This window comes from Aythya fuligula, chromosome 2 (assembly GCF_009819795.1).
Source record: "Aythya fuligula isolate bAytFul2 chromosome 2, bAytFul2.pri, whole genome shotgun sequence".
Lineage (NCBI taxonomy): Eukaryota > Metazoa > Chordata > Aves > Anseriformes > Anatidae > Aythya > Aythya fuligula.
The window spans coordinates 44,860,699-44,887,646 of record NC_045560.1 but is presented as its reverse complement, the minus strand read 5'-3'; the positions used below and the strand labels follow the sequence as shown (position 1 = coordinate 44,887,646).

Here is a 26,948-nt window from a genome sequence, read left to right as displayed (position 1 = left end):
ATCCCGCGGCCGGGGAGGGGGGTCCCGGCTCTGCCTGGCCAGGGCGAGCCGAGCCGGGCCGTGCCGAGCCGTGCCGGGCCGGTGAGTGCTGGGGAAGGGGCTCGGCTGATGGTGGGGGACCGCAGTGGGGGACAGCCCCAAGTGGCGCAGCCCGCAGCGGGGCCGGAGCGGCGGCGGCGGGGCCCGCTCGGGGTGTGGGGGGGGGACACGGTGGCCGCCCCGGGGCTCCGTGGGGGGAAAGGAGCAAAGTTGTGAATGCTGCCGATGTGGGCTGGGTCTGTTCGGTGTGAAATTGTGTGAATTGTGTTTTGTTTTTTTTTTTTTATTTTATTTCCTGAGGCTGGGAGGTGCCGCCCGCCGGTGCGCCGTCATGGGGAACCAGCTGGCTGGCATCGCCCCGTCGCAGATCCTGTCGGTGGACAGCTATTTCTCCGACATCCACGACTTCGAGTACGACAAGAGCCTGGGCAGCACCCGCTTCTTCAAGGTTGCCCGAGCCAAGCACCGGGAGGGCCTGGTGGTCGTGAAGGTGTTTGCCATCCAGGATCCCACTTTACCCCTGACCAGCTACAAGCAAGAGCTGGAGGAGCTGAAGATAAGGTTGCACTCGGCGCAGAACTGCCTCCCCTTTCAGAAAGCGACTTTGTCCGAAAAAGCTGCCATGCTTTTCAGGCAGTACGTACGGGACAACCTTTACGATCGGATTAGCACCAGGCCATTCCTCAATAACATCGAAAAAAGGTGGATCGCTTTCCAGATCCTTACCGCGGTGGACCAAGCCCACAAATCCGGAGTCCGCCACGGGGACATTAAAACTGAGAACATCATGGTGACCAGCTGGAACTGGGTTCTTCTCACCGACTTTGCCAGTTTTAAGCCAACCTATCTCCCCGAAGACAATCCCGCTGACTTCAATTATTTCTTTGACACGTCGCGGAGGAGAACGTGCTACATCGCTCCCGAGCGCTTCGTCGATGGAAGTATGTTTGCTACGGAGCTGGAGAACATTCGGGATCCTTCGACCCCTTTGGTGGACTTGGCAAATAGCAATCAGCGAACGAGAGGGGAGTTAAAACGGGCAATGGATATCTTTTCTGCAGGTATTTGATCCGGAGAGATCAGTGTGTTCTCCATGGCCGTGTGTCAGGGGTGCACAAAAAGTTTTGTGTGTTTTTTCTTTTATTTTTTTGGTTGTTTTTAACCAATTTTTAACTTTTTTTTTTTTTTTTCTACGGTGGGCTTAAGAGAACAGCATGTGGGAAAAACTTGCTTCCTTTAAGCATTAAGACTGAATGCCAAACCTTTCATTCACAGAAAAAGTATAGACACAATAGAGTAAGCAATAAAACTTAAGCACATCATGCTGAGGTGGCTGAGGTCCCAGGGATGCATACTGTATGTCTCATGGGAACCAAGAGGAGGAACCAGTCAGTGGCACACCTAAGATCCACCTGCCTGGGGACTGTCCCAGTTTTCAGTGCAATTTGGCGACGTTGGTTTTCAAAGCCCCTTCTTGTTTAATTTTTTTCCCACAAGTAGGAAGCTGGATAACTCAGTAAGCTCCTCTCATGGTGCTTCTCACAAATATTTGATAGAGCCCCATTGCAGGAGCTTGTCCTGAGTCTCGGGCTTGTCTTGAGTAACTTGAAAGCCATAAGTTTGGCCTATTTAAAATAATAATAATAATATTTAAAATCTGGATGTAAAGGTAATGGTTACTGCACTTTCACCAGCTGCTCTTACGGCCAAACTTCCATGCTGCTCCACTGATACAGCAGGATGCTGACCATTGGGAGTAAACTGCAGGAATGGGACACAAGCCTTTGAAGAAGACATGTATCATATACACAACAGGGGGGATGAGTTTGGCAATCTTGTCACTTCTCACTGAGCTTTTGAGCTTGTTTGAGTGAATGTATGCTGTCCCCCAGCATCACTGCGGAAGTAGAGGTTATTCCTTTGCCTTCTGTAAAAGGGCCACTTAGTTTTGACCTCCTGCCTGGTCCACACTTGATTTACTGGCAGACTTCTTCCATGTGACAGTGATGTGCGTTCCTTTTCTGGTGTTGTATTTTCCAGCTGGCAGGTGGTTGAAATCAGTGCCTCATGTTTCCTAATTGCAAACAACGCTGCTGTTGGCAGGTTTGAAATAGAATACCTGGGAGATGTTTCAGGGATCAAGTGCAAAAGCCAGGTTTTGGAGGTGGAAATGCTGACCTATTTCCACGAGCTAATTTGTCAGTTCCTTTGCCTTATTTTTAACTGAGTTAAGATTCACGTAGGTTCTGTGCTTATCCACATATAGGAAACAAAGTCAAAATGTCTGCTTATAATCCTCTGATATCTTTGACTATTTTTTTCCAGGCTGTGTAATAGCAGAGCTCTTCACAGAAGGTGTACCCATGTTTGATTTATCTCAACTTTTGGCTTACAGAAATGGCCACTTCTCCCCTGATCAAGTTCTAAACAAAATCGAAGACCGCAGTATCAGAGAACTGGTAAGGATGGACTACAGCAGTAGAATCATTTGTGTAATCTGTGTGTAGTTTTTCACCTACATTGGTGACAAATTGTTTGTTGATTTTTCTTTTTTGTTTTTTTCATTACAAATGTCTAAATCTTTAATCTTTCTCTCCCACTTCCTCCTGCTTCTGCCTTTCTCAAGGTCACTCAGATGGTCCATCGTGAGCCAGATAAACGTTTAGCAGCTGAAGATTATTTGAAACAGCAACGTAACAATGCATTTCCTGAAATATTTTACACTTTCCTTCAGCCTTACATGGCCCAGTTTGCCAAGGAAACGTTTGTATCGGCAGATGAGCGTATATTGGTCATACGTAAAGATCTGGACAACATCATTCACAATCTCTGTGGGCATGACCGCACAGAGAAAGCCGAGGGAGAGACAAAAGAGAATGGGCTGGTTATTCTAGTGTCTGTGATAACTTCCTGTTTACAGACTCTCAAATATTGTGATTCAAAACTGGCTGCTTTGGAACTGATCCTTCATTTAGCACCAAGATTAAGTGTAGAGATTCTTCTGGATCGTATTACTCCTTATCTGTTACATTTCAGCAACGACTCTGTGCCCAGGGTGAGGGCAGAATCTGTGAGGACACTAACTAAAGTTCTTGCTCTCGTCAAAGAAGTGCCACGCAATGATATTAACATTTATCCAGAATACATCCTGCCGGGCATTGCACACTTGGCCCAAGATGAAGCCACTATCGTCAGACTTGCATATGCTGGTAAGAGGAAATCCAGTCAAAACTCCAAATCTTTTTTTTTTTTTTTTCTTTTCTGTATTTCCTTAACTGTCTCGGCTACTCAAAATGATCCAGCAGCTTGCTGTTTCTATTTCAGTAATTCTCTCCAGAAGTCTCAGAAATTCCTGCAGGTAAAGATGCCCATATTCACCTGAGCTAATTGATTCAGGGGGTGGCAGCAACTTAATAATTTCTGTGAGTTGGCTTGTATTATCAAATGAGTTTCTAGTGTAGGTCTGTGCCCAAAGTAAATAATTACATGTAAAATAATTGGGAAAACTCATTTGCTCTTTGCTAGATTATTTTTTTGTTATACGTATAAATTAACATTCATTTTCCTTCGTGGTTCTGCATGTGAAAAGAACTTGCAGAATGTGTATATTCATTTTGGGTTAGGGCCTGAATGTAGCACATAGCAAGTCTGCTCACAGCTAAGGGAAGGAGTCGGAGTTTAGATCCTCATGCTCAGGGAAGCAGCTCTGCATCTCTTCCCTAAATAAAAAAGAATGTAACAAGTAAAGCCACGTGTCCAAGCAGCCATATATATCTAAGTATGTGAACAGGGCTTTCTGAGCTTACCCACCCTTTGCAGCTTTTATAAATTTATTTTAATTGATGTTTCATTAGCTCAAACTGTTTGCTTGGAGCAGCCCAACTGGAACGAATAAATATGAAACTCGATTTAAAGCATCAGTTTGTTATTATGCTTCAGACTTATTTTCCCACAGAGTGAAATTTGATATTTGGAGCTGAAATCATATTATTTGCTATGTAATAGATTGACTTTGACCTTAGCAGATGTATTCTTCATATTTTATTTAGATATCTGAATTCTGGTGGTTCAGGAAAAGTTTTGTAATGATACCTTCATTTTCTATTTACCAATTACCTTTATTTGCTATGACTAGCATTTTTTACTTTTTACTTTTTTTTTACTTTTTTTAAAAAAGTTTTTACTTTTTTAATTTACAAATCCATCATTCAGTTGAAGGTGATGGCTGGCTTATTTTTTTTTTTTTTAACTAAATAAACTGATAAAGCTCGTTATTGAAGGCAATGTATAGTAGTGAATAGAACCAGATGATTTTGTTCACGTTGGTCTTCCGCATTTAGGGCTTTATAAGAGAAACATTTTTCTCAAGCCTCACTTTTATTTGTAGACTAGGAAAAAAAAAAAAAACAACAACACAACAAAACCAAATCTTGTAAAATTCCAGTCTATTCATAATAAAATTCCAATTTAACTAATATAAAGCTGAGCTTGTTAAATAAAGTGAAATGGACAAAACCAAAATGCTATCTCTTTTCCTATAATTGCAAACAGGCTATAGATCTCACTACTCAATAGATTCCAATTGCATCTGCTTAAACAGTTTCTCTTTTTATGTTAAGTGGATTGCCTTTATTTTCAATGCAGCTAGAATATTTTCTGAAATTTGACAGTTATTTGAATTGTAGATGGTTATCTGGCTAAGTTGCCCTCAATTCAAGTAGCTTTTCTTTTAAGAAAGCAATTACATTTCAATAAGTAAATAACAAAATATGTTTTTAAAGGCAGCTTAATGCTTGAGCTACCTTGTGTTACCATCGGCCACTGGTTGGAAGTGGTCAGACTGGTGACTTACCGGATTTGACCTGGGCTGTGTACAGTCTCCATTGGCATGCTGGTGTTGTCTTGGATGAGACTCAGAATGACTGCTTAAGTGGGACTAAAGCCTTGATGGGATTATTCCTGTGCCAGCAGCGGCCTGACCCATATAGCTTGGGTTGCTTCTGCAGCTTCCAAACACAGCAGAATAGTGCCAAATCCCGTGGATAAATATGGGTACGAATGTCCTAACATTGGAATCCAGCCCTCAAGGGTAGCCCTGTTGTTATTCCCTAGGGTACATGTCCTGGCGTGCTGGTTTCTTGTTTGTTTGGGTTGTTGATTTGGGTTAATTGGCCTTTAAGTTCTATCAAGTAACTGAGTCATTAGCCTGAGATTAGGTAGTGGTTAGGGCTAGTTCTAGAAGACTAAAATTAGTTGTTGTTACATTTGATATCCTTACAGTTTTTCCACTTGCTTACATGACATTACTGTGTGATGTACTCAGTAGCTTCTCTGTGGTCAGGGACATGAGTCCCTGAAGTGGGTTAACAGAACATGTTGTGTAATTTCAGTGCTGTTTGCCTGTTGTGACTGGTGTTCTGAGTGGTTTTAATCTCTTGTAAGGGATCATCAGAAGGGTATAAATTGGCAAAACAGAACGATTCTTAACCAAAATGTTTTCCTCTGCAGAAAACATAGCGTTGTTGGCAGAAACAGCTCTGAGATTTCTGGAGTTAGTCCAGCTGAAAAACCTGAATATGGAAAATGAACCAAATGGTGAAGAAATGGATGAAACATCTCAGCCTAGTGATAACTATGACACAGGTATTGTCACGCCTGCTTACCTTGCCTGCTTATAACAGCAAATCGTAGGCCAAAGCTCCTGCTTAGTATTGATTTCACTCAACGCTTGAAGCTTTGCTTTCCTATTAAATGAGAAGAGTGCTTTGCTTCGAGCAGTATCAAAGTGTATCTGATACAGCTTCATGCAGAAACTGACACCTCTGTCCTGAACACTGTGAAAGACAAAAATAAATAAACTAGCACACTTTTCTTCTCCAGAAATTCTCAAGGTATTTGGCTCTGATGCTGACTGACTGGCTGTGTATCCTGCTTCACTCATGGTCCCATAAATAAGTTAGCTGCGTAAAAGTGGCTGTGTTCCAAATACCACTTCCTTTGAAGCGCCAGGCAGGGTTAGCTTTGAAAAATCTGACAAGTTCTAGCATAATCATAGTACTGTATTGTTCAGTCATTCTTTCCCTTCTATTCATACGCCTGGTAATTTTTGTCTGTCTTTTGTCTGAAGATGCTGAAAATGTGAATTTCATTGGACAGTAACATGGCAATCTGTGGTATAGCACAGAAAATGAATTAAAATTCTAAGGATGGCTTTTTTTTTTATTTCTCTTGGAAAGGAGGGTTAAGAAATAAGTGGCCTTTGTGTCAGCTTCAATGCCTTTTAGTGATACATAGTTTTCTTGAATAATGCTGGGCAACTTTTCTAAATTGGGAAGAGCTTTTTGGTTAAAAACGTGTCATTTTAATCTACTTAGTCCAGAATAGATCTGTGACTAATTGTAATGATAAATGTCTCGTGCGTACTCCATTTGTCAGGGAAAAATATGTGTTTCAATTATCTTTTAAATAGTTGCAGAACAATGCCTTTAAAAAAAAACAGGGGGCTCCTTTCAGTTCTTCACATAAGCCATTGGGTGTTGAGAATTGCTTAAGCGTGAAAGAAAGGTAGGTCCATCTCACAGGCTACGTTTCTGAGAGATACTGTCCTCTATTCCTCCAAAATAGCTTGGAGATAAAAGAAGTAATGCAAGGAAGAAAATTTTGATTAGTTCTGTTCTTTTCATGCTTGCAGAAACTGAGCCTGAGAAATCTGAACCCAGAAGGCAACTTTTCTATGTGACTGACAGTTGTAGAAAGCAAATTAACTGGTCTTGTGACTGCCTGTGGGCAAATGGTAATTACTCCTGCAAAGCTGGGATAGCAATATCAGAAAATTTTGCGCTATTTGCTTGAGAACCTCTCTTGTATGGTTTTCAGTATTAGCTTATGCATTAACAGTATTATTACTTCCACTTAATGGAGGTGGTTCATTTTTTAGTTGCATCATGGAATAGAAGCCAGGGGTGAGGTCACTTTCAAAGTGTTTTGTCAGTGTTGTTAGGATGACTGCTAGTATTGAATGAAATTGGAAGTACTTTTTGGAGTATTGTTTATTTCTCTCTGACCTTAATGAAGCGAATCCACACACCTAAGTAAAAATATAGCCTTGATCCGTTGTCAGTTCACACATTTGGAAACTCACAGTCAAATAAACATGTAAAGCCAGAATTGTCTTGAAGTACTTTGTTTACTGTTGTAACAGTGCTGCTTGTTCTAATGATTCTTCACATCTGCATTTCACCTATATGTGAGATGAGTTGGTTCATCCGAGTTGAAGTTATGACAAATTTAGAATTACATATATCTGGGAAGAATATCTCACATTTCTATAGTCTTTGACTTTAGCACTACCCTTTTGCTTAATCTGAAGTCTTTTGTATGCCAGTCCTTGGAACTGTTGGGATCCCGTGGCATTGTCGATCTCAGCAAGTTCTTCAGGGAGTTTTTCAGGATGGTGTATCAGTGTAACTCCTTTAGCAACAGGCAGTATATGTGCACATGCTGTTTCTCACCAATCCAAACGTTCGCTCTTGCAGAGTTGCAAGCGTTGCATGAAATGGTCCAGCAGAAAGTTGTGACTTTGCTGAGTGACCCAGAGAATATTGTGAAACAAACACTAATGGAAAATGGAATAACACGTCTCTGTGTCTTTTTTGGACGTCAAAAAGCCAATGATGTTCTTCTGTCTCATATGATCACTTTCTTAAATGATAAGAATGACTGGCATCTTCGAGGAGCTTTCTTCGACAGCATTGTAGGTAAGTGTGTTTTCAGCCAGCATAGAGAGGTAAAATGTAAAATTTATTTCTGCATATCTTGGAAACTGTTAAGTCATTTCTTATTAAAGATGTGTATAATTCTTAGGAAAGGACCTGCTGCATTATTGTGTGTAAATGTTTCTTGATGGAGTGCACAAGAGACAATGTAAATACAAATATACTTTTTTTTGGTCCAAATATTTCATACAAATGAGACTGACACATTTAAGGCTAGGTTAGATTAACATTAAAAATGAACTTTTTTTTTTTTTTTAATCCTTTCTAAAGCCACTAATTGAAAAATTTAAATTACAACAAATAAATGCTAAGATTTCTGAAAGCCTTCTAGTGGATGCATTTCTTTACACGTGTGCACGGTCCCATTAACCTCAATAGACCTGTTCATGTGATGAGAACTATGAACTGTTACAGGTTAAAATTATAATTTGAAAACTTTTGCGCTTTGAAACATCAATGAAAGATTTTAATCAGTTCATACAAATTAATGATTTTAAAAACCTTGCCAGTGACATGATGGTTTTTGTATCAACTGTCTAGTGTATTTAATATTCCACTTATGTTGAAAATTATTCCATATAACTATTGTTCAGGATTTTCAGGCCAGGAAAACTTTCCCACAGCAGACTACAGTATTTGAGTTAAAAAAAAAAATAAAAAAGGTAGTGCTGGTGCACGGCAAGAAAAAGGAGCACAGCCAAACTTCCAGCAGGGCCATTATGATATGCACATGTTCCATTACAAGCAGAAGCTACAGAATGCTGCACTGGCAAACCCTGCCAAGATGTGATGCTGATAGCTTGTCAGAATTAGTTTAGAGGGACCAAGGGGGTAGCCAAAGCACAGGTCACAGTGCCCTGGTTTCTTGCAAACGGCATGTAGAGAGATGTAGTACAACTGAGTGTAAAAACCAAGACATGCAGCCTGCATTTTTAACCCCTTTTATTTCCAGTATCTCTTCAAAATCTCCACAGATGTGTTCTAAATTTGTATTTTTGTCTTATGCTGTGTTACCCAAAGTTTGTGCACTTTTAAAAATGTGAACTAACTCATGTTTAATTATGTGCAGCCAGTGCACATAAGAGTTTAGAAGCCCTTTTTTTTTTAACTTGGGGTTAGTAGAAGATGTAGATTTAGTAATGTTAAATCATTTAACTTCCCATGTTCTATTGTGTTATTGCAAGGTGGTGCTGGTCAATCTAAAAGATTGAAATAAGATTAGAAATAAGTATGCGTCCTTCCTAGTCTTTAACAATTTTTTTTTTTTAAATCTCTGATTATAATCCGTGTCCCTGGTCTTCTAAGAAATTTTAATGCACATCCTGCGTTTAGCACATTCACGGTTTTGTAGGACTGAGGCCTAGATGTTTGTTTTCTGCATTGCTGTCTCAATATATGCACATATTTCTTGTTTAGATAACTTCCTGGAAAATGTCCTTGCCTTCCAGGGGATCGAGATTTTAAACTTTGGTGAGGAAAGGCAAGGAAGTGCTACTTTGGATTTTTATGTGTTTTCTTTTTGTTTTGTTAATGTTTCAGGTGTTGCTGCTTACGTTGGCTGGCAAAGCTCGTCCATACTGAAACCTCTGCTTCAGCAAGGTCTCAGTGATGCTGAAGAATTTGTCATTTACAAGGCCCTCAATGCTCTTACTTGTATGTGCCAGTTAGGCCTCTTGCAAAAGCCCCATATTTATGAATTTGCTTGTGATATTGGTAAGTTGGAATACTGGAGATTACCTTGTTTTGCTATTAAGGAAAACTTAGTACTGCATAAAGCTTCACAGCCAGCTTAGCTGTCCAATATGCAAACCTGTTGTACTGTTTTAGAGTCTACTTGACTTGAAATTAAGTTAATAAATTGTTGCTTATTGGACTCTGTTAGTGCTCAGAACTCTTTAAAAAATAAAAAAAAATCACTTTGGAACAAATTGAAAACATCTTCTCTGACTTTATATAGGATGGCAAAAAAAAAACACAATACTCAAACCTTAAGTCTGAAAACTTTCTGCTTTAAGATCTTTTCTTCATGTCAACCTCAGATCCCTAGTTGCTTTCTGAAAGTTGGTCAGGCACATATCTTGCAAACTGTCTTACCCATTGGCCTTTGATGAACAGGGGAATCCAGTCGTTCAGACAATACATGATCCCTTCTCATCCTGTTTTGAACACCATAAAATTACATCTCACTCATTTACAGTTTATTATAGAACTTTAAAAAATGAGTTGGCCTCTACTTGGCCTCATCAGGCTTTTCAGCTTAATTTAAGCATTCACCAGCTATTTGTAGAAAAGAAAAGACCAACTCATCTTTGAAACTGTCTGCTTCTTCCTGTTATGACTTTTCAAAAGCATTCAGAATTTGAGGCAGATGATCTGTGGTTATATCTCATGACTGGATACTGTCCCTTGATTATAACTTCTTAAAACCCACGTAATTGAGACAGACTTTTTAGTCTAACAAGGGAACTGAGAAGTAATCTTATGATATAAACAGTGACTGCACAAGGAAAAAAGTGGAAGAAGGAAGGAATAAAGTATTTAATTAAAAATGAAAAAAAAAAAAAATCACTGTTATTTCAGTGCTCTGTAACTGCCCAGATTAGGGTTAGCATTTATTTTTGGCTTAGTCTCCTTTCCAAATCTAGAGTTGACAATTAGGAAGTGAAATGAATAAACAGGAAAATCAAGCTTTTTGGCAACAGCAAGGAAGCTGAGCGCCACAGGCCCAGTAAACTCTCTGAAATAGTCTTCTCAATTCAGCTGTCAACCTTGGTGCTCTGAAGGAGGAAGGGTTGAATTTGGGGGGTGATTATAGGGAAGGAAATCATATCACAGACTGCCATATACACGATGATCCTCTCTCTTTAATTTGAATGATGTATTCTAACAGCTTAATTTTCTTTCAGCACCTTTCCTGTGCCATCCTAATCTGTGGATACGTTACGGTGCAGTGGGCTTTATCACTGTGGTAGCTCAGTATCTAAATATTGCTGATGTCTACTGCAAGCTAATGCCATACCTCAATCCTTTTATCACACAACCAATAATACAGGTAATATTTCAACTATTAATGTGAATATACCCCAAGCAGTCATAATTCTTAGGTCTGTCATTCTCATGGTTCTGGTTACTAGATTTATTTATTTTTTTCTAATAAGTGTAGAGGTGATAGAGTTTTTTGATCTCAGCAAATGTTGACTGAATGGCCATTGCCATGCATGTTTGAAAGGCTTGTCTTAAATTTGTTATTTGCAGTCACACTGCTGCGATGTTGCACTACTCTGTAGTAAAAGGCATGGAAAGTTGGCTATGACCCAAGTGTTTCTGCGCTCTGTGCTTTCATCTACAAGAGTAGTTTGCCCCGCTGGCTGAAAACATGAACAGTCTGCTAGTGTTGCTAGCCTGTGGTTTTCGCAGTGCTGCTTGTGTGCTTTGCCTAAGACTAAGAGCAGAGTGCTCAGCATGAGTAAGTTAAGCCATTTCCTAACACAGTATGTCTTGGAATGACCTGCGTGATGCTGGTAACATGAATTACCTCGACATCTTTGTGTACAACTTTAGGACCTGTAGATTTCCTCTCAGGTCTTGAAATAGATAAGAAACAGTCACAGTACTTGCATTGAAGAGTGCATCATGTGTTTAACCTTTTTTTTTTTTTTTTTTTTTTTTTTTCCGGAAATCATGCAGCTGGCACCTTAATTAAAATAATATTTTTCTCTGTTTACCTCTTCTTGACTGGCTTTTGCTGTGTTTTAGGCATTGGTTGATAAATATCTGTGTTGTTCATTTCTTGCTTCATTTTTAGTGTATGAATCTTTTCTTTGCTACGCAGTACTAAATATAGTAAGCAAGCAGGGAGTTGGGTTGTAATGAAGAAATCCTCACTCTGGACTAATGTTGAATTTGTATTTCGTGTAGACAGCCTGTTATGAGGAGTAAGTCCCAGACGTTGAATCACCACCTGCCAGAATCGAAAGTTGTTCTCTGTTTTAATAGTAACGAGCAGTCTTTATAAGGACTTCCACAGTTAATGATTCTAAATTATGCCCCAACCCATTGGTTTCTTGTGACTGTTTACTAAACTCGCAATATGCTTTTGATTATTACGTAATTACATTCTTGTGCATCCTTATACCATTGCATACACTGAAGGAAAAAGACAGTAATTGGACTGATCCAGGAGCTCTTCTATTTAATACTTTTAGAGGGTAAATGTAAGACAAAGAGTGACACAGTTTGAAATAGTGTTGCACTACTAGTGGAATTCTTAATTCCACTTAGCAATGCCAAACTAAAATTCTGAGACTGCTGGGAGAACAGGGAAAGAGAATTGAGAAAATCTGATATATCTGGAATGAACAACACAGGGAGAGATTTTATTTTCAAGAAAGCAGAGAAATTGAATTTAGATTATTGGCATAATCATGTGCAATAATTTCAATATGCTATGTGACCATTGTGTTGTTGTTATTGTAAGCTTAAAAGTATCTCTTCAGGACAGAGTTTAAAAGTAGCTTTTAGAGCAAGCCTTCATAGGAAGATATTTTTATTAATATTTGTACTTGTCCAGTTACTGATTTGTGAGCTAGGGAAAAAAAACAAACAAACACAAACTACTGTAGACATGAAACTACAGCACTTACTGTTAGATTTCTCCATATCTATATGGATATCCTCCATGTTGACTGGTTTCTTTTTTTGAATTGCAGATAGATAAAGAAATAGTTTTGCTAAGTGTACTTAAAGAGCCTGTCAGCCGTTCCATATTTGATTATGTCTTAAGATCGAAGGATATCACAAGCCTCTTTCGACACCTTCTGATGCGTCAGAAGAAGAGGAATGGTGCTCTCCCTGACTGTCCACCCCCCGAGGACCCTGCCATTGCACAGCTGCTGAAGAAGCTACTTTCACAAGTGATTGTTTTTCATTTGTAATTTGAGAGTCTTGGGCTCTGTATGTCTCTACAGTAACCCTGCAGTTGCTCTTAGAGGCTTCTGGTCTGAGGTTCTGATCCTTCAAACTGTTGACTTCACTGATTTCAGTATATGCTTGCAGGACAAACAGTTCAGAAGTCATGGAAGAGTCTTACAAGATCTACCAGAAATAGGGCGGCCTTATGTCTGGATTTCCCAAATATATCCTCTTTTTATAGACTTCAGTTGTATGTCTCAATTTCTGACGTACACAATATGTCAGTGTTACAGAATATGTGCTGTGTAGAGTGCTGTAGAGGAGAGCATGCATTTGTTGAAAAGACAAACATGCAAATAACAGTGCCAAGGCCAAAGGGAACTGAAAAGTTTTGAGGTTTACATGTGAAGAGGGGAACGCTAAGAATCACCCACACAAAGTAGTGAGAAGTGGGACGAGGAAGGACTGCAGCTATGTGTGTGTGGTTGGGTTTTGTTTGTTTTTTCCTATGTTTTGTGGGCTGTAAGAATAGCTGAGGTGGCAATTAAGCAGATTGCACCAGACAGTGATCCGATATTAAGTGCAATTCTGCTTTTTCACCATTCCTAGGCATTTACCTGAAGAAGAAAGATGTACTACAGCAACTTACCCAAAGCTCATATCATATGAATGATAGACTGGTGTCTTGAGTTCTGGGGATGTGCTGCTCTATCCCTTTGCATCTGAGACAGTCATTAGTCTTGCTGCTGCTTGCATCTTCATGCTTTGATTCATGTTCTTGCTCAAAAAAGAAATAACATCTTTTCTCTCATTCTGCAGGGGATGACTGAGGAGGAAGAAGACAAACTGTTAGCACTGAAAGATTTTATGTTAAAATCAAATAAAGCTAAAGCCAACATAGTGGATCAGAGCCACCTACACGACAGCAGTCAGAAAGGAGTGATCGACTTGTCAGCTCTGGGAATAACTGGCAGACAAGTGGATCTTGTTAAAACAAAACAGGAGCCTGATGACAAACGCGGTTGGTATATTTTGTGGTCTATATAGATAAAGTATTGTTTTTCCTTCAGAGAACGAAGTCTTTAGTTTACTCAGCAATTCATCCTACATAACTTTCACCATCCTCACAGTTTGCAATAAGGAAATCTAGTGAAGTTTCTCTGTAGTTTGCTGCTATTTGAAACATGAGGGGCTGGAATGCTCTCTGCAACAGTGAAAGATAAGAATATTGTGCTTTTAAGAGTACTTAAATAACGTTGCATTTGCAGTAGCAATATGCACAGGTTGTATGTGCTGATTGCAACAAACAGGACTAGAGACCCGTGGTAAGTAAGTGTAAATTGTGAAGGATACATTTCTACTATCTTTGTTTCCTCTTAAGAAGTGATGAGATCTTTAAAGTTGAAAATCCAGGATGCTTTCTTGAGGTGGTATGGGGAAGACTGAAGCATAGGTGTGAAACAGGCTAGCACTGAGGAGTGTTGTCATTCATCCAAGTACATACTTTTTTTGCTTTAGAGTTCATCTGCCTCTCCACCCTCATTTTACTTTGTTTCCTGCTTTCCTTTATGCTTAAAAAATAACAACAAAAATAAACACACAGAAAAACACCTCTCGTATTCCCTGGCTCACCTTTTAAATCCACTTTCTGCTAACCTTTTTCCAGTTGTCTGTATCCTCATAAGTTTTTCTTCTAGGTGATGTTTGATCTTCCTCTTAGCTCTTTCAACTTGTAGGTCCCTTCTCTGTATGCCACTGTTAAGTTCTGTGGTTTAGGTGTAAAATACAGAAGTATATGCAAACCATGTAACTATTGCCATCTTATTTCCATAACTGAGATACTCTCTGCAAATGTTTTGCATCTAATTTTAAAGGAAAGTACAAAAGTACCGGATTTTTCATTTTTGTACATCCTCTGGAGTGAGGAGTGGGCAGGATTTAAAAGTTAGTAGGTGGAGTATGTGCTTCGTGTGGTTTCTTTTATGCAAAACTCTTGTCTGCAAAGTCTTTGTGCCTTCAACTTTCCTTCACTGATTTCATCCAAATCTAATTTGTCACATGTTTTGATTTCACTTTCTGTATTTTACAATTTTAAGTGACTCCAAAAGAATGATGAAAATACATTTCCTGTTTACAGATAACATTCTTGAATCTACAGATGATGTGATTTTGATAGAAAACTGATTGTATTTGATTTATGTACTGTTCTATTACAAACTTATCCCAGACTTATGCCAATAAAGGAGTAACACTTGCAAGGAAGAATTTTTCACGTGGAGTCTAATTTTGCAGCTTTATAAATAGAAAATTTCACGATACTGGAATGAGTCAATTAGGTTTAATAAGGTGTAAACAGAGCACTTGCCACGTGCTCTGTTTGCTTCATAAAGCCCTGTCAGCCAACTTAAACCACCTAGCAGTGGTTTTTCTCCATTAACTATATAGATAATAAATTGGCATGCAGACATTAGTTTCATGTGTAGTCTGAAAGCAATGACCAGCCTAAATGAATGTTGTCATCATTGCATTTATTCTCTCTCTCCCCTCCCTCATGCCCCAACTGCTTATAGCTAGAAAACATGTAAAGCAAGATTCAAATGTAAATGAAGAATGGAAAAGCATGTTTGGGTCCCTGGAACCATCTAACATCTCCCAGCCGATACCCAAAGGACACGGGCAAACGACTGATCCTGAGTCTATCCAAGCTGGGAAACCACTTCGTTCAGAGTCCTCAGCTGGCATTTGTGCTGCTTTGTCATCCTCTCCACAGGTACTGCTGAAAAACATCATCTTTGCATCTTTCATCTTAAACTGAGATGATTCAGTTGTTTTAACGTGGAGTGGGACTATGGGAAGTAGTTTTGTTTTGTTTAGAACTTACTTTAAACTGTTGCTGTTCTCTGGTGTTTTTCTCCAGCAGAGTAGCACTTTAAACTTCTTATTTTTAAAATATGAATTAAAAGAGGAGGGAAATAAGTTTAGTCACTTAAACAAAAAAGCTTTGCTAACAAACGTATGCTTTGCATGAAGGCATGGAGCTTTGCGTAACAGCCAATTGTTAGATAAGCTGTTCTGCCAGGAAAGACTTCTCCTCAAGTTGTATGCTTGGATACATGTTGTGAGGAAGAGATGAGATACCATGACTTTAAATTGGAAAATAGGAACTAGTGTATCAAATCATAGCTGCCTGTAGACATCCTGTACCTGTAATACTTGGTACTGGCTACAGAAGGATGGGCAGGGAGCTTTGCAAGCTGGGGAAGCATCTCTTGACACTGAGCTCTGCTTTCTATTCAGTTTCTAGTTGGAAATTAACTTCTGCTAGCTTTAAATGAGTGTCCACTCTGAACTGAGGTGGAAACACTTCGCGCTTTTATTTTTCAAGCCAAATATAAGCAATTAATCATTTGGGAGCTAATCTGTAATTCTGTCAGTCTTAAGAATAACTGTTCCTGTAGTCATCACGTGGAGGTGTGTACAGCACAGCACATTAGTTCCCACAAGTAGAACACAGAACAGACTAGGCAAATGGGGTAGGGTAACTGAATGGTTACATTTTTCTATAATTTTCACTCTTTAATTGTTTTCAAAAGTGATGTTTTTGATTGAATTTGTATCATGATGGATATGAAATATGAAATTGTCAATAATGTTGTTGCTGTTGTATATTTGTATTAAAAGCAATCACTTCTGCAAACATTTACCATTGTAGAATGTAGGGCATATATTTTTAAGTGCTTATCTGTTGCAGACATCCGATGGAACAGTTGTTCAACCCAGGAAACCGACGATACAGGTACCGAGCAGTTCAGTGTCCCCATCTGCATACCAGCTACGCATCACCACTTGCAAAACCGAACTTCAGCAGCTGATCCAGCAAAAGCGAGAACAGTGTAATGCAGAAAGAATTGCCAAGCAGATGATGGAGAATGCTGAGTGGGAGAGCAAGCCTCCACCTCCAGGTAAAAAAAAAAGACACAAAAGAAGAGTAAAAACCTATTAATTCCAAGGAAAAATGCAAAACATTAAGAAAACAGGAAATTTTAGGCAATATGCCTGCTATGCAGAACACCTATTTAGTAAAACATATCTGTGACCTGTGAAAGAGGATCTGGACCCTAGATCTTTATTTTTCCAGTAGTGGACCCAAACCACTGGTGTAAAGCCCAGGGTGTGCTACCTGTTCCAGAGAGTTTTATGAAGCAGGATGTTTGCAACAGGGTACATGGCAGATAACTTGCCATCCTTTAGCAGCCTGTAGCTTGGTTTCAGCAAGGGGAGAAATGCTGTTGGAAGGTGAGAACTGTGAGTATTGTTACTCAGGGAGTGACTCCAGAATTTCAACCATCCTGTGTGAAAGTTTTAAACTCTCAGCCAGGTTTTCTTAACCAGTGGCACACATACTGGGGTGAGCTGTTTGAGCTGCCCTTGTTTACAAAGGAGCCTGTCACTTCCCACGGTTGTAATGGTGATATAGGTGCCTAGCCATAAACAGATGTGTTCCCACACTACACTTGCTTTCAGAGAGGAAGGAAAGCCGTTTTTACCTCTTCTTCCTTTTTCTTTACCAGAAAGGAGCAACGCCCAGGTTTTGCTAAACAGGGTTTTGGCGGCAACTGTGGAGGAAATGTGCACAATTTTAAATTTGTCACCTTCCTATGACCCCAACTTAAATTTTGATGCTCAAAATTAAGTTTGGAATTTACCCAGATTAGCCCTCAAAATTTTCTGCTGGTATTGTCCACTCCATGTGCTTGTTACTGGGTATCCCTTATGGAGATTCCAGGCTAAGGGGAATTCATGTGCTTAAATTCCAGATGTTAGCAGAGTCTGTACTAGCTAGGCGTGCAGTGATCAACACTACGATGCTAAAGTCTTTTGGTAAATCTAGCATAAAGGTACATACATATAGCTAGGTGTATACAGCTACCACATCAATTTAAGGGAAGTTGTTGAAAATTACAAGGAAACTGATCAAGCCAGATAGCATTTTAACTTAGCTAACTGTGATTGAGCTTGGATAAGTTATGGTTTTGTCTTTTGAAGGGAGTTTTAGAACTTATGAAATAATGTGTCCTAATACAAGTGGCTGATTTGCTCAGCCACAGAAGGGATTGAGTGCCAGAATCATAAAATCATCAAATGGTTTGTGCTGGAAGGGACCTAGAAGATCTCCTCATTGCAACTCCACTGCCATGGGCAGGGTTGCCACCCACTAGATCGGGTTGCCCAAAGCCCCATCCAACCTGGCCTTGAACACATCCAAGGGTGGGGCATCCACAGCTTCTCTGGGCAACCTCTTCCAGTGCCTGCCACACTCATAGTGAAGAATTTCCTCCTAATATCTGATCTAGATCTCCCCTCTTTTAGTTTAAAACCATTCTCCTTGTCCTATCGTTATCTGACTGAGCAAAAATGTTGCTCTCCATCTTTTTGTAAGTCCCCTTTAAGTAGCGAAGGGCTACGATGAGGTCTCACCGGAGCCTTCTCTTCTTCAGCCTGAACATCCCCAGCTCTCTCAGCCCTTCTTCACAGGAGAGGTGCTCCAGCCCTCTGATCATCTTTGTTGGCCTCCCCTGGACCCTCTCTAACACCCCCACATCCTTCTTGTGCTGGTGGCCCCAGAGCTGGATGCAGCACTCCAGGTGGGGTCTCACAAGGGCAGAGCAGAGGGGCACAATCCCCTCCCTCACCCTGCTGCCCACCCCTCTGCTGATGCAGCCCAGGATGCAGTTGGCCTTCAGGGCTGCAAGCACTCACTGCGGGCTCATGTCGAGCTTCTCATCCACCAGAACCCCCAGGTCCTTCTCTACTTCTTAATGTTTAATCTAAGCTAAATCTTTAGTTTAGTCTAAAGCCACTACCCTTGCCCTATCCCTACACTCCCTGACAAAGAATCCCTCCCCAGCTTTCCTGTAGGCCCCCTTTAGGTACTAGAAGTTCTCTATAAGGTCTCCCCAGAGCCTTCTCTTCTCCAGGCTGAACAACCCCAACTCCCTCAGCCTGTCCTCACAGGAGAGGTGCTCCAGCTCTGATCATCCTCATGGCCTACCTCTGTACTTGCTCTAACAGGTCTATGTCTGTTAATAATTTTTATATTTGAAGTTTCTGTGTTACTCTGAAATTTGCTGTAGTCTCTACTTCATTAATCTTCACCTGTTGTTAATCCTTCACTGAAGCAGACGCCTGTTAGCAGTGAAGCTCGATATGTCTGCTTTGCTTATGTCGGAGGAGGAAACATCACACAAATCTTGACAATTGCCTGGCAAGAGTTACTGCATGGCTGCTCAAGTCCTCAATTTCTTTTTGAAGGACTTGAATAAAGTTTCCTTGGGATTTAGTAGAGCTGTAACTTTGTTTTATTAGGTACATAAAGCTGATGTGTAGCATGTGCTGCAATGCTGAGCCTGTCACTTCAAGCACTACATAAGCCTGCTCAGATGTGTTGCTCGCTATGTGCATTTGGGGCATTTAAGGGATTTAATTTCTGAGCACAGAAGTATGCATAGGCTGATTACAGGTGATCTGTGCACTAGTTTCTCTATGAAAGAAAACATTTACTCAGTTCTGCCCATAGACTTTAGTTCAGAATTGAACAAGCTTTTGCCTTGAACTTTTAAAATGCATTACCTGTGTGTTTTCAGTGCCTTCTGTGCTTTGGAACTGTAATGACTGTCATCCACCAGAAGACATACTGGGATAGATCAGGGGAATTTTCTTGTTCCTATTAGGTTACAAAATTAACCCCAAACTTTCTGTTTTTGTGTTTTCCCTGTAGGATGGCGTCCCAAAGGGTTGTTGGTAGCTCACCTCCATGAACACAAGTCTGCAGTGAACCGCATTCGGGTCTCTGATGAACATTCCATTTTTGCTACTTGTTCAAATGATGGCACAGTGAAAATCTGGAACAGCCAAAAAATGGAAGGAAAAACCACTACAACCAGGTAGTTTTAAAACTCATAAGACTATGGGGGGTACTCTTTAGAGTTAAAAATTGACTAGAGCTCGGAGGAAATACAAATCACTTGTGGCTATGTTGGAGATTCTATTATTGAAATATACTGGTGTTTTTCTTGGCATGCAAGCCTAAAATAATAGTTTGCATTTGCAAACCTTTTTCTTTCATTAATTAATTGAAACAGCAGAGGGAGTGCTTCACAATTGTAATTACAGGCTCTTCATTTCTAAGCATAAACAAAAATATTTTGGTGCTGCTGTTTAAAGCCATCTGAGTTTGTTTGGCTTTTTTTTTTGTTTGTTTGTTTTGTATTGTTTTGTTTTGTTTTCAACAAAGTAGCTTTATTCTAAGCTGTCTCATCCAGATACGTGATGCGGGAAAGCTGTATTGTTGATTGAAACACAGATAGGAGGATATGAGGCTGACAGGCTCTGCCAGAAGTATCTTTGGAAGAAGAGGATATGCCTGAAAATACTTTTGAAAAAGAGGCAGTAGACTGCAGTATCAGTTACGTAACAGTAACTACAGTATGCTACTTTGATAGAGATCTAGGTTAGACTGTTATTTTTTAGTAGACAAATGTGTGCTGCTGCAGTTGGAGACTGTCATAGCCTAAAGGGTCAAAGATGGACAGTTAAGCTTGCAGAAGCAACTCTGGCTTTGTTGCTCTCTAGTTTTGCAACACTTAGTAAACATTCTCAGAGCTCTCTCAGGAGCCAGTGGTTTTAAATAGGTATTTGTGGTAATGTAAATAAAAATTAATTCTCTTAAAATACATTTCCTCTCTTTCTCCCCCTCCTCTTTTACTGTTCAGATCAATTCTGACATACTCTCGAATTGGAGGACATGTCAAGACGCTTACATTCTGCCAAGGCTCACATTATTTGGCTATAGCTTCAGATAATGGGGCCATCCAGCTTCTTGGTATTGAGGCTTCAAAGCTCCCTAAATCTCCTAAAATTCATCCAATACAAAGCAGGTATGTATTTACAGCATTTAAATCTCACCATGCAGCTCAAGCTGTTAGTGTATTCCTGACTTAACGCGTCTTTGCTCTGTGCTTCTTGCTGGCTGATCGATCCCAGGCTGTACTGGAAGGCTATAAGCAGTGATCTTACCCTGCTTCGTAAAGACAGGTTGAAAAGCAACAGTGGAGGGATGAGGATTTATAGCTCTAGGCTATTGGTATCTCCTGTATCACCGGTCTCATTATGAGCTTCAACCAGTCACTCAGTCTGAATATTTCTCAGTTCTTTTATTTATGCACTGGGATTGGTATTTTCTTACCTCCACTGTTACAATGTTAACATTTATAAAGTAAGTTTGGAGATTCTTTTTAGAGGTCATTATTCAAAATGAGCAATAAATGTGTTGGCCTCAGGCCTGCAGTGTTTTGTCCCAGGCTTTTAAGGTGAGTAAGGTCGCAAACATACATGTATGAGAGATAAGATACTATTTAGCAGAATGTTTGGGGATGATTTAGACCTTTCTTACCTGTCTCCATGTAAGTGATTTTGAATAGCTGGTACTGATTCAACAGCTTAATCTTCCTGCAACAAGAGAGGAACACATCCAGGCTCCATCAAATTTAGCCTTTGTCTCAAAGACTGTTTTTTGTCCAAAGTAAGGTTTTTGTTTCAAACGTCCTCTCTTACTGGGATTAAGTTCGTAAATGAAGTAAGCAAAATCTAATGGAGATGTAAACTACAGACCAGAGACATGTTTCCCTTTTGGTGTATGCTGTGTTTGTGTCTGAAGAAGTTTCCATTTGCACACACAGTGAGTGGCTGAGTACAATTCTGGCAGTATGACAGTGGAGAGGAAAAAAATAGAAAAGGTATGCGTTCCTGCCTGTAGACTCTGGGTAGATTCATATCTGATAAGCATGGAACATGAATCTGAGAGAAATATGTGAAACAAAGAGAGCCAGAGCACTGCAAAGAACATGCAAAGAGCTCTCGACAGTATTTTACTAGCCTGCAAAAGGCCGGCAGGTTCTTCGAGCAGAGAGTTTTCAGAGAGTGTAAGCATCCGTTGCACTAAGAGTGGAAAGTTGATCCCAAGGCAGATGCCTTGAAGTAATATGAAGAAAATGCTGGTTGGCCTCAGCTATTGAAAGGAGTCTTAAACTTGGGAGTAATATTTTTGGCAGAGGGGTTGGACCCGATGATCTTTCAAGGTCCCTTCCAACCCCTTCAATTCTGTGATTCTGTGATCTGTTTCTAATTTATTTATTTATTTTTTTAACCCAGGTCTCTAGATTTGAAGGATGATGGCTGCGTGGTAGACATGCATCACTTCAATTCCGGAGCGCAGTCAGTGCTGGCTTATGGCACAGTTAATGGGTCTCTGGTTGGATGGGATTTGCGATCTAGCAGCAACGCTTGGACGCTGAAACATGATTTGAAGTTAGGCCTCATAACTTCATTTGCTGTGGACATACACCAATGCTGGCTGTGTATTGGTAAGCCTGTATTTCTTACGAGCTGCTTTTTGTGTCCCCACTTTGGTTTTCTTTTACAATAACTGTAGCTCAAGTTTCTGCTTGATTTGATTGACTAGAATATGTTGTTCTCTAAGAAGGGGAAGGAAATACCTCCTGATCTATTTGTGGGAAGTATTCTGCTCTATAATTGTTTGAGGGTGAGGTCCCATCTCTCTAGAAACAGAGCACAACAAAGATGTTTAAACTGTGTAAAAACGCGTGTAATTGTCCCTCTGACTGTAGACAGCTGTCTCTCACCAGGCACAAGCAATGGTACCATGGCGTGCTGGGACATGAGGTTTCAGTTACCAATCTCCAGCCATTCTCATCCTTCCAAGGCCCGAATCAGACGCCTGCTCATGCATCCTGTCTATCAGTCCTGGGTAATTGCAGGTAAAGGATCTTAAACTTACCCTCATAGTTGCCATAGGTTGTTATTAAAGAAGCTTCTGTTTCAAATTCTGCTTCAATCCCTGGGTCTTCTTGTTTGTTTGTTTTCTTCTCTTGTAGTTTTTCTTGTGCTTTGCTTGGGGAAAGGAAAAAGGGGAAGTTCATACTTGTATTCTACCACTGTGCCCTTCTTGGCTTTTTAAATTTAAAAAAGAGAGAGGAAAAAAATAATAATTAGTGCTAAGCCATTATGAAAACGACAGCCTTTCCAATTCTCATCTTCTGGAGCATTACAACTCTTGTGAGTGTCCCTCCCTGTGTGCTAACACATCACTCTTTATGGACAAAATGGTATAAAAGACAAAACCCTATCTTGTGCCATACATCGAAGTTGATGGGAATTCTGCCACTGCCTTCAGTGCCTTTGTACAGCAGAGACTGGAAGGTTGTTCCATGTCCAACTGCCTCTCGAATCTGATCCAGCTGTGTCATGGGTTAGAGCTTTCTAAAAACTTCTGAGAGTCTTCATCTGGTGTATTCACAGCTGCTTCATCCTCACCGCATGTAGCCCCATCATACGCTGTGCGTAAGGAAAGGGCTTTTAAGTGTTTGTGTCAGGACCATTCTGAAGTGGATAAGTAGCTGAAACTAATCCTACAATAACAAAGCTGATGAAGTTGCTACAAAATGAGAGCGATTTGAGTTTCATATCTTACTTAAACTTGCTTCTTAGGTTTGACTACTTTTAGTAATGAACCACCCTGGGACCTAAACAAATTTCTTTAAAAACATGTAAATAAAGGCAGCTACTCTGTGCTTTCTATTTTTATTTTTTTTTCTTCTCTGATCAAGAATAAATTAGTGACAAAATTAATCATTTTGGAATATTATTCCAAATCCTTGCCTGCTAAGGTGATGCCAAGCATGAAAATATTCCCTTTAACAGAATTCTTTGCCCGTCTACACTAAACTTGGGTGTGAAACTTCATTGTAGTTACTGAACTTGATAACTTTGGATTGCTGTCTTATCTGCCCAGGAGTAATCTCCAAAGTCAGCAGTGCTGAACCAATCATCTATCATTCCTAAAGAAGTATGTGAAGTTATCTATGGAGGAAACAATGAATTTTTAACACCTTTTTAAAGGGTTGGAGATTAAAGTTCTCTTAAGGGAGGCACTGTAGTGCTATCAAGGGATAAAATCGACAAAATGCATGCATAGCTGATAAAGCAAGACTAACAAATGCTGCAGAGAGCAAGTGAAGAGCATCTCTGTGACATCCTCTCTGTCATGTTAGTAAAGTGAGTAGTGAGAGCCAAGCCACATGTTTTATTTGTATGCATTGGCATTATCTTCCCTGTAGCTGTTCAAGGCAACAATGAAGTCTCCATGTGGGATATGGAAACTGGTGATCGACGCTTCACTTTGTGGGCCAGCAGCGCACCGCCTCTTTCAGAACTGCAGGTCTGGTCTTTTTCTCTTCCCACTTCTGTTCTGTAGCTGGGGCCAGAACAACCTCAAACTCCATGCTGTGCATCAGTACAGTTACCTGTCTCCATGGCCTTGCCAGTTGCACCAGCAACTTGCCCTGGTATTTATTTTGGCACCACAATTGTTTTGCTGTCAAAATTAAATCCCCTTTGTAAAACAGTAGTGTAACTTGAATCTGCATTGGTATCTTCCCCTCTCTGTGAAATGTACTTGTGACGTTCACTTGTTATATCCAGTCACATTCTCACAAAACCAGTGAGCCAGGCAGGCCTGTACAGATTTTTAGCAAAGCCAAAATTTATGGTATGGCATTTTGTACGTACTTTTACTTGTAGTTTCTGGGATAGAGGGTACCTCATTAAGCATCTTTTCTTTTGTATGTTCATTTTGTAATATAATGCCATTGCTACACTTAACTGGCAGTTTAGAGCATGAAGTTCCTCTGCTTCCAGGAGTTAATTGGGGAAGGAGCAGTCTGGGAGATCTTTACGTACACAAAAATAACCCCATGTTCTTCTATAAGCATAGTAAATGCAGATCTGGAATCCACCTAAACTTGAATTTGTATGTACTAGAAGGACTGCAAGTTCAGTTCATTTTGGTCACCCACTTTGCAAAACCAAACAGGAAACTTTGTGATTCAGGCTAGTTTTCTGCTGTTATATTCCTTCCTTAACGACTTCGTCATGTAAAAGTTTGAGCATCCATATGCTTCTCAATACGATTCACCTGCCTGATTTTGTTAGAAATATTCTTTCTTATTTGCCACCATTGAGAATACTTCTTGGTATCTTGGAAATTACATTACAAAGGGTTTAATCCATTGCATTGATCTGTGAACTGTAAAAAACAAAAGGAAGCAATTTACTTTAATATTTTAAGATGTGGCCTGTTTACAAGGTAACTTGGCATTTGTCACAAATATTTGGAAATTGTATGGATGAATATGGTAAAGAATGCATTTACTTTGTGAAACATGGCAACAGCTTTTGATAGTACTTTTTTATATGTTCCTTTTTCCTAATAGCCTTCCCCTCACAGTATCCATGGAATATACTGTAGTCCAGCATCTGGTAATCCCATATTACTGACAGCAGGCTCAGACATGAAAATAAGGTAATGAAACCTACACCATTTTTGTTTGACACTCTCCCTTCTACCCTTGCCAGTGTATTAAGTTCTGCAAAGCATTGCATAAGTAAGCTCCAAGAAGCCAAAACAATAACGCTGAAGATGCATTCACTAGCAAGCATCAGTGAGCAGCAAAAATTGTTCTCAACAACAGCAGTGCAAAACTGTGCTTCCCTGAGATGCAGTGTGTACCATTCTGTAAATTAGTTGATAGGCTGCATGTCAAGAAACAGAAAACTAGCATGTCTAAGCATGATATGAATATTGATTTCTCTACATCTTTGTTCCACCAAGTGTGGAAAGCATGCCGTATTTGGTCTCACTCATTTTCACCATAAGAGTAAGACGGGTTTCAAACAGCCATATCGAGTTGATTAAAAATTTTAACAGCTTTTTTTTCTTCTTTCTGTTTAGGTTTTGGGATCTAGCTTACCCTGAGAGATCATACGTTGTTGCAGGAAGTTCTAATTGCCCATCTGTTTCCTACTACAGGAAGATAATTGAGGGCACAGAGGTGGTTCAGGTATTTTTGCTTTGTTTGATAGATACCTATTCAGCTTGCCTTTGGGTTGGCCCTCTGAGTTACATTAATTTCATGATGCCTTTAACTACAACTCTCTCTTAATTTTTATGGATGGTGTCAGCATTGGATTTTGACATAGTTAGGAAGAAGTTATTTTAAAAGAAAAAAAACAGTTGTTTCTGAGAAAATTAGGCTTACTAAGTAACACATGCAGGAGCCACATCATATGTTTCTTTTCTTATTTTCCTTCTGTTGAACGGGCTTTTATAAAAACTCTTGGAAAGCTCAGATGTATGTGTTGCTGTAACCTTTTTTTTCCCTTGAGGAACATCAAATCTTACTAGTTTGTGTCATTGAAATAAATATGACAAATGACCATGATTTTCCCTAATGAGCTGTTATGTCAGTTCAAATCAAGACTTGGGTTGTGTGTTATGAAAAGAAATGAACCAAGGAATAATCATAAGAGAACCATCAAAAGGTGGAAGGTTTTTTTTTTTTTTTTTTTTTTTTTTTTTTTGTTTGAAGAGGGTTTTTTTGGTCTTCATATGCTGACAAACTACTATAAGGGACAATAACTCTTTGCAAATGTCACCTTTCTCTAAATATTTTTTTTTTTTTACAGGAAATTCAAAACAAGCAAAAAATGGGGCCCACTGATGAGACCCCTCGGAAGGGTCCAGAGTCTCTACCAGTTGGACATCACGATATTATCACAGATATAGCAACTTTCCAGACCACTCAAGGGTTTATAGTAACTGCATCAAGGGATGGGATTGTTAAAGTGTGGAAATAAAAGTTGTACTAATATATAGTATGTAAATATTTGTAATAAAGAAATAGTGTTATAATGAAGTTTTCAAGGACTACTTCCAGATCATGGAATAGAATGGACTTTAAAAGACTGTAAAGGGGGTGATAAAATCAGTTACCAGTGTCCTACCACCCTGTTAAAAGCACTTCTTAATCACTTTTTTATTAAAGGTGTTTAGTATCTATGGCATTTGCTTGAAAGGCTGAGCAGTTTTTGAAGAAATTGTTTAGCCTAGTTTGTCACTGTTCTTCAAGGATCTTTCAGAAGATGATTGAAAGAAGTCCCACACATCTAAATGCACAAAAAGGAAACAGCTGGCACAATATTTCAACATCTGACTGCTGCTGCATTGAATCTGAGAAATGAAATACCAACCAGTGCACTAATGTCCCTGTATATTCTAATAACTATAATAAAGTCCACTTGAGCTTC

The 26,948-nt window shown here is 39.7% G+C and overlaps 1 protein-coding gene across 1 annotated transcript; it reads left to right on the top strand.

Annotated features, from left to right (window-relative positions):
- On the top strand, positions 1-26,948 carry PIK3R4 (phosphoinositide-3-kinase regulatory subunit 4). Its single transcript, XM_032181931.1, has 20 exons — positions 1-81; positions 340-1,100; positions 2,365-2,498; positions 2,666-3,248; positions 5,548-5,682; positions 7,575-7,796; positions 9,354-9,527; positions 10,721-10,866; positions 12,524-12,727; positions 13,545-13,746; positions 15,296-15,495; positions 16,477-16,687; positions 19,504-19,669; positions 20,498-20,662; positions 21,936-22,147; positions 22,430-22,561; positions 23,921-24,021; positions 25,076-25,164; positions 25,594-25,702; positions 26,328-26,948. The coding sequence occupies exons 2-20, from the start codon at positions 371-373 to the stop codon at positions 26,496-26,498; spliced, it is 4,086 nt and encodes a 1,361-aa protein (XP_032037822.1). The 5' UTR covers positions 1-81; positions 340-370; the 3' UTR covers positions 26,499-26,948.

Bases quoted from the DNA above. Each gene is read 5' to 3' on its own strand.
- PIK3R4 (XM_032181931.1), top strand. From the start codon at position 371: ATGGGGAACCAGCTGGCTGGCATCGCCCCGTCGCAGATCCTGTCGGTG. The intron at 12,728-13,544 runs GTGATTGTTTTT...CTCATTCTGCAG, and splicing joins TGAAGAAGCTACTTTCACAA to GGGATGACTGAGGAGGAAGA. The intron at 25,703-26,327 runs GTATTTTTGCTT...TTTTTTTTACAG, and splicing joins AGGGCACAGAGGTGGTTCAG to GAAATTCAAAACAAGCAAAA.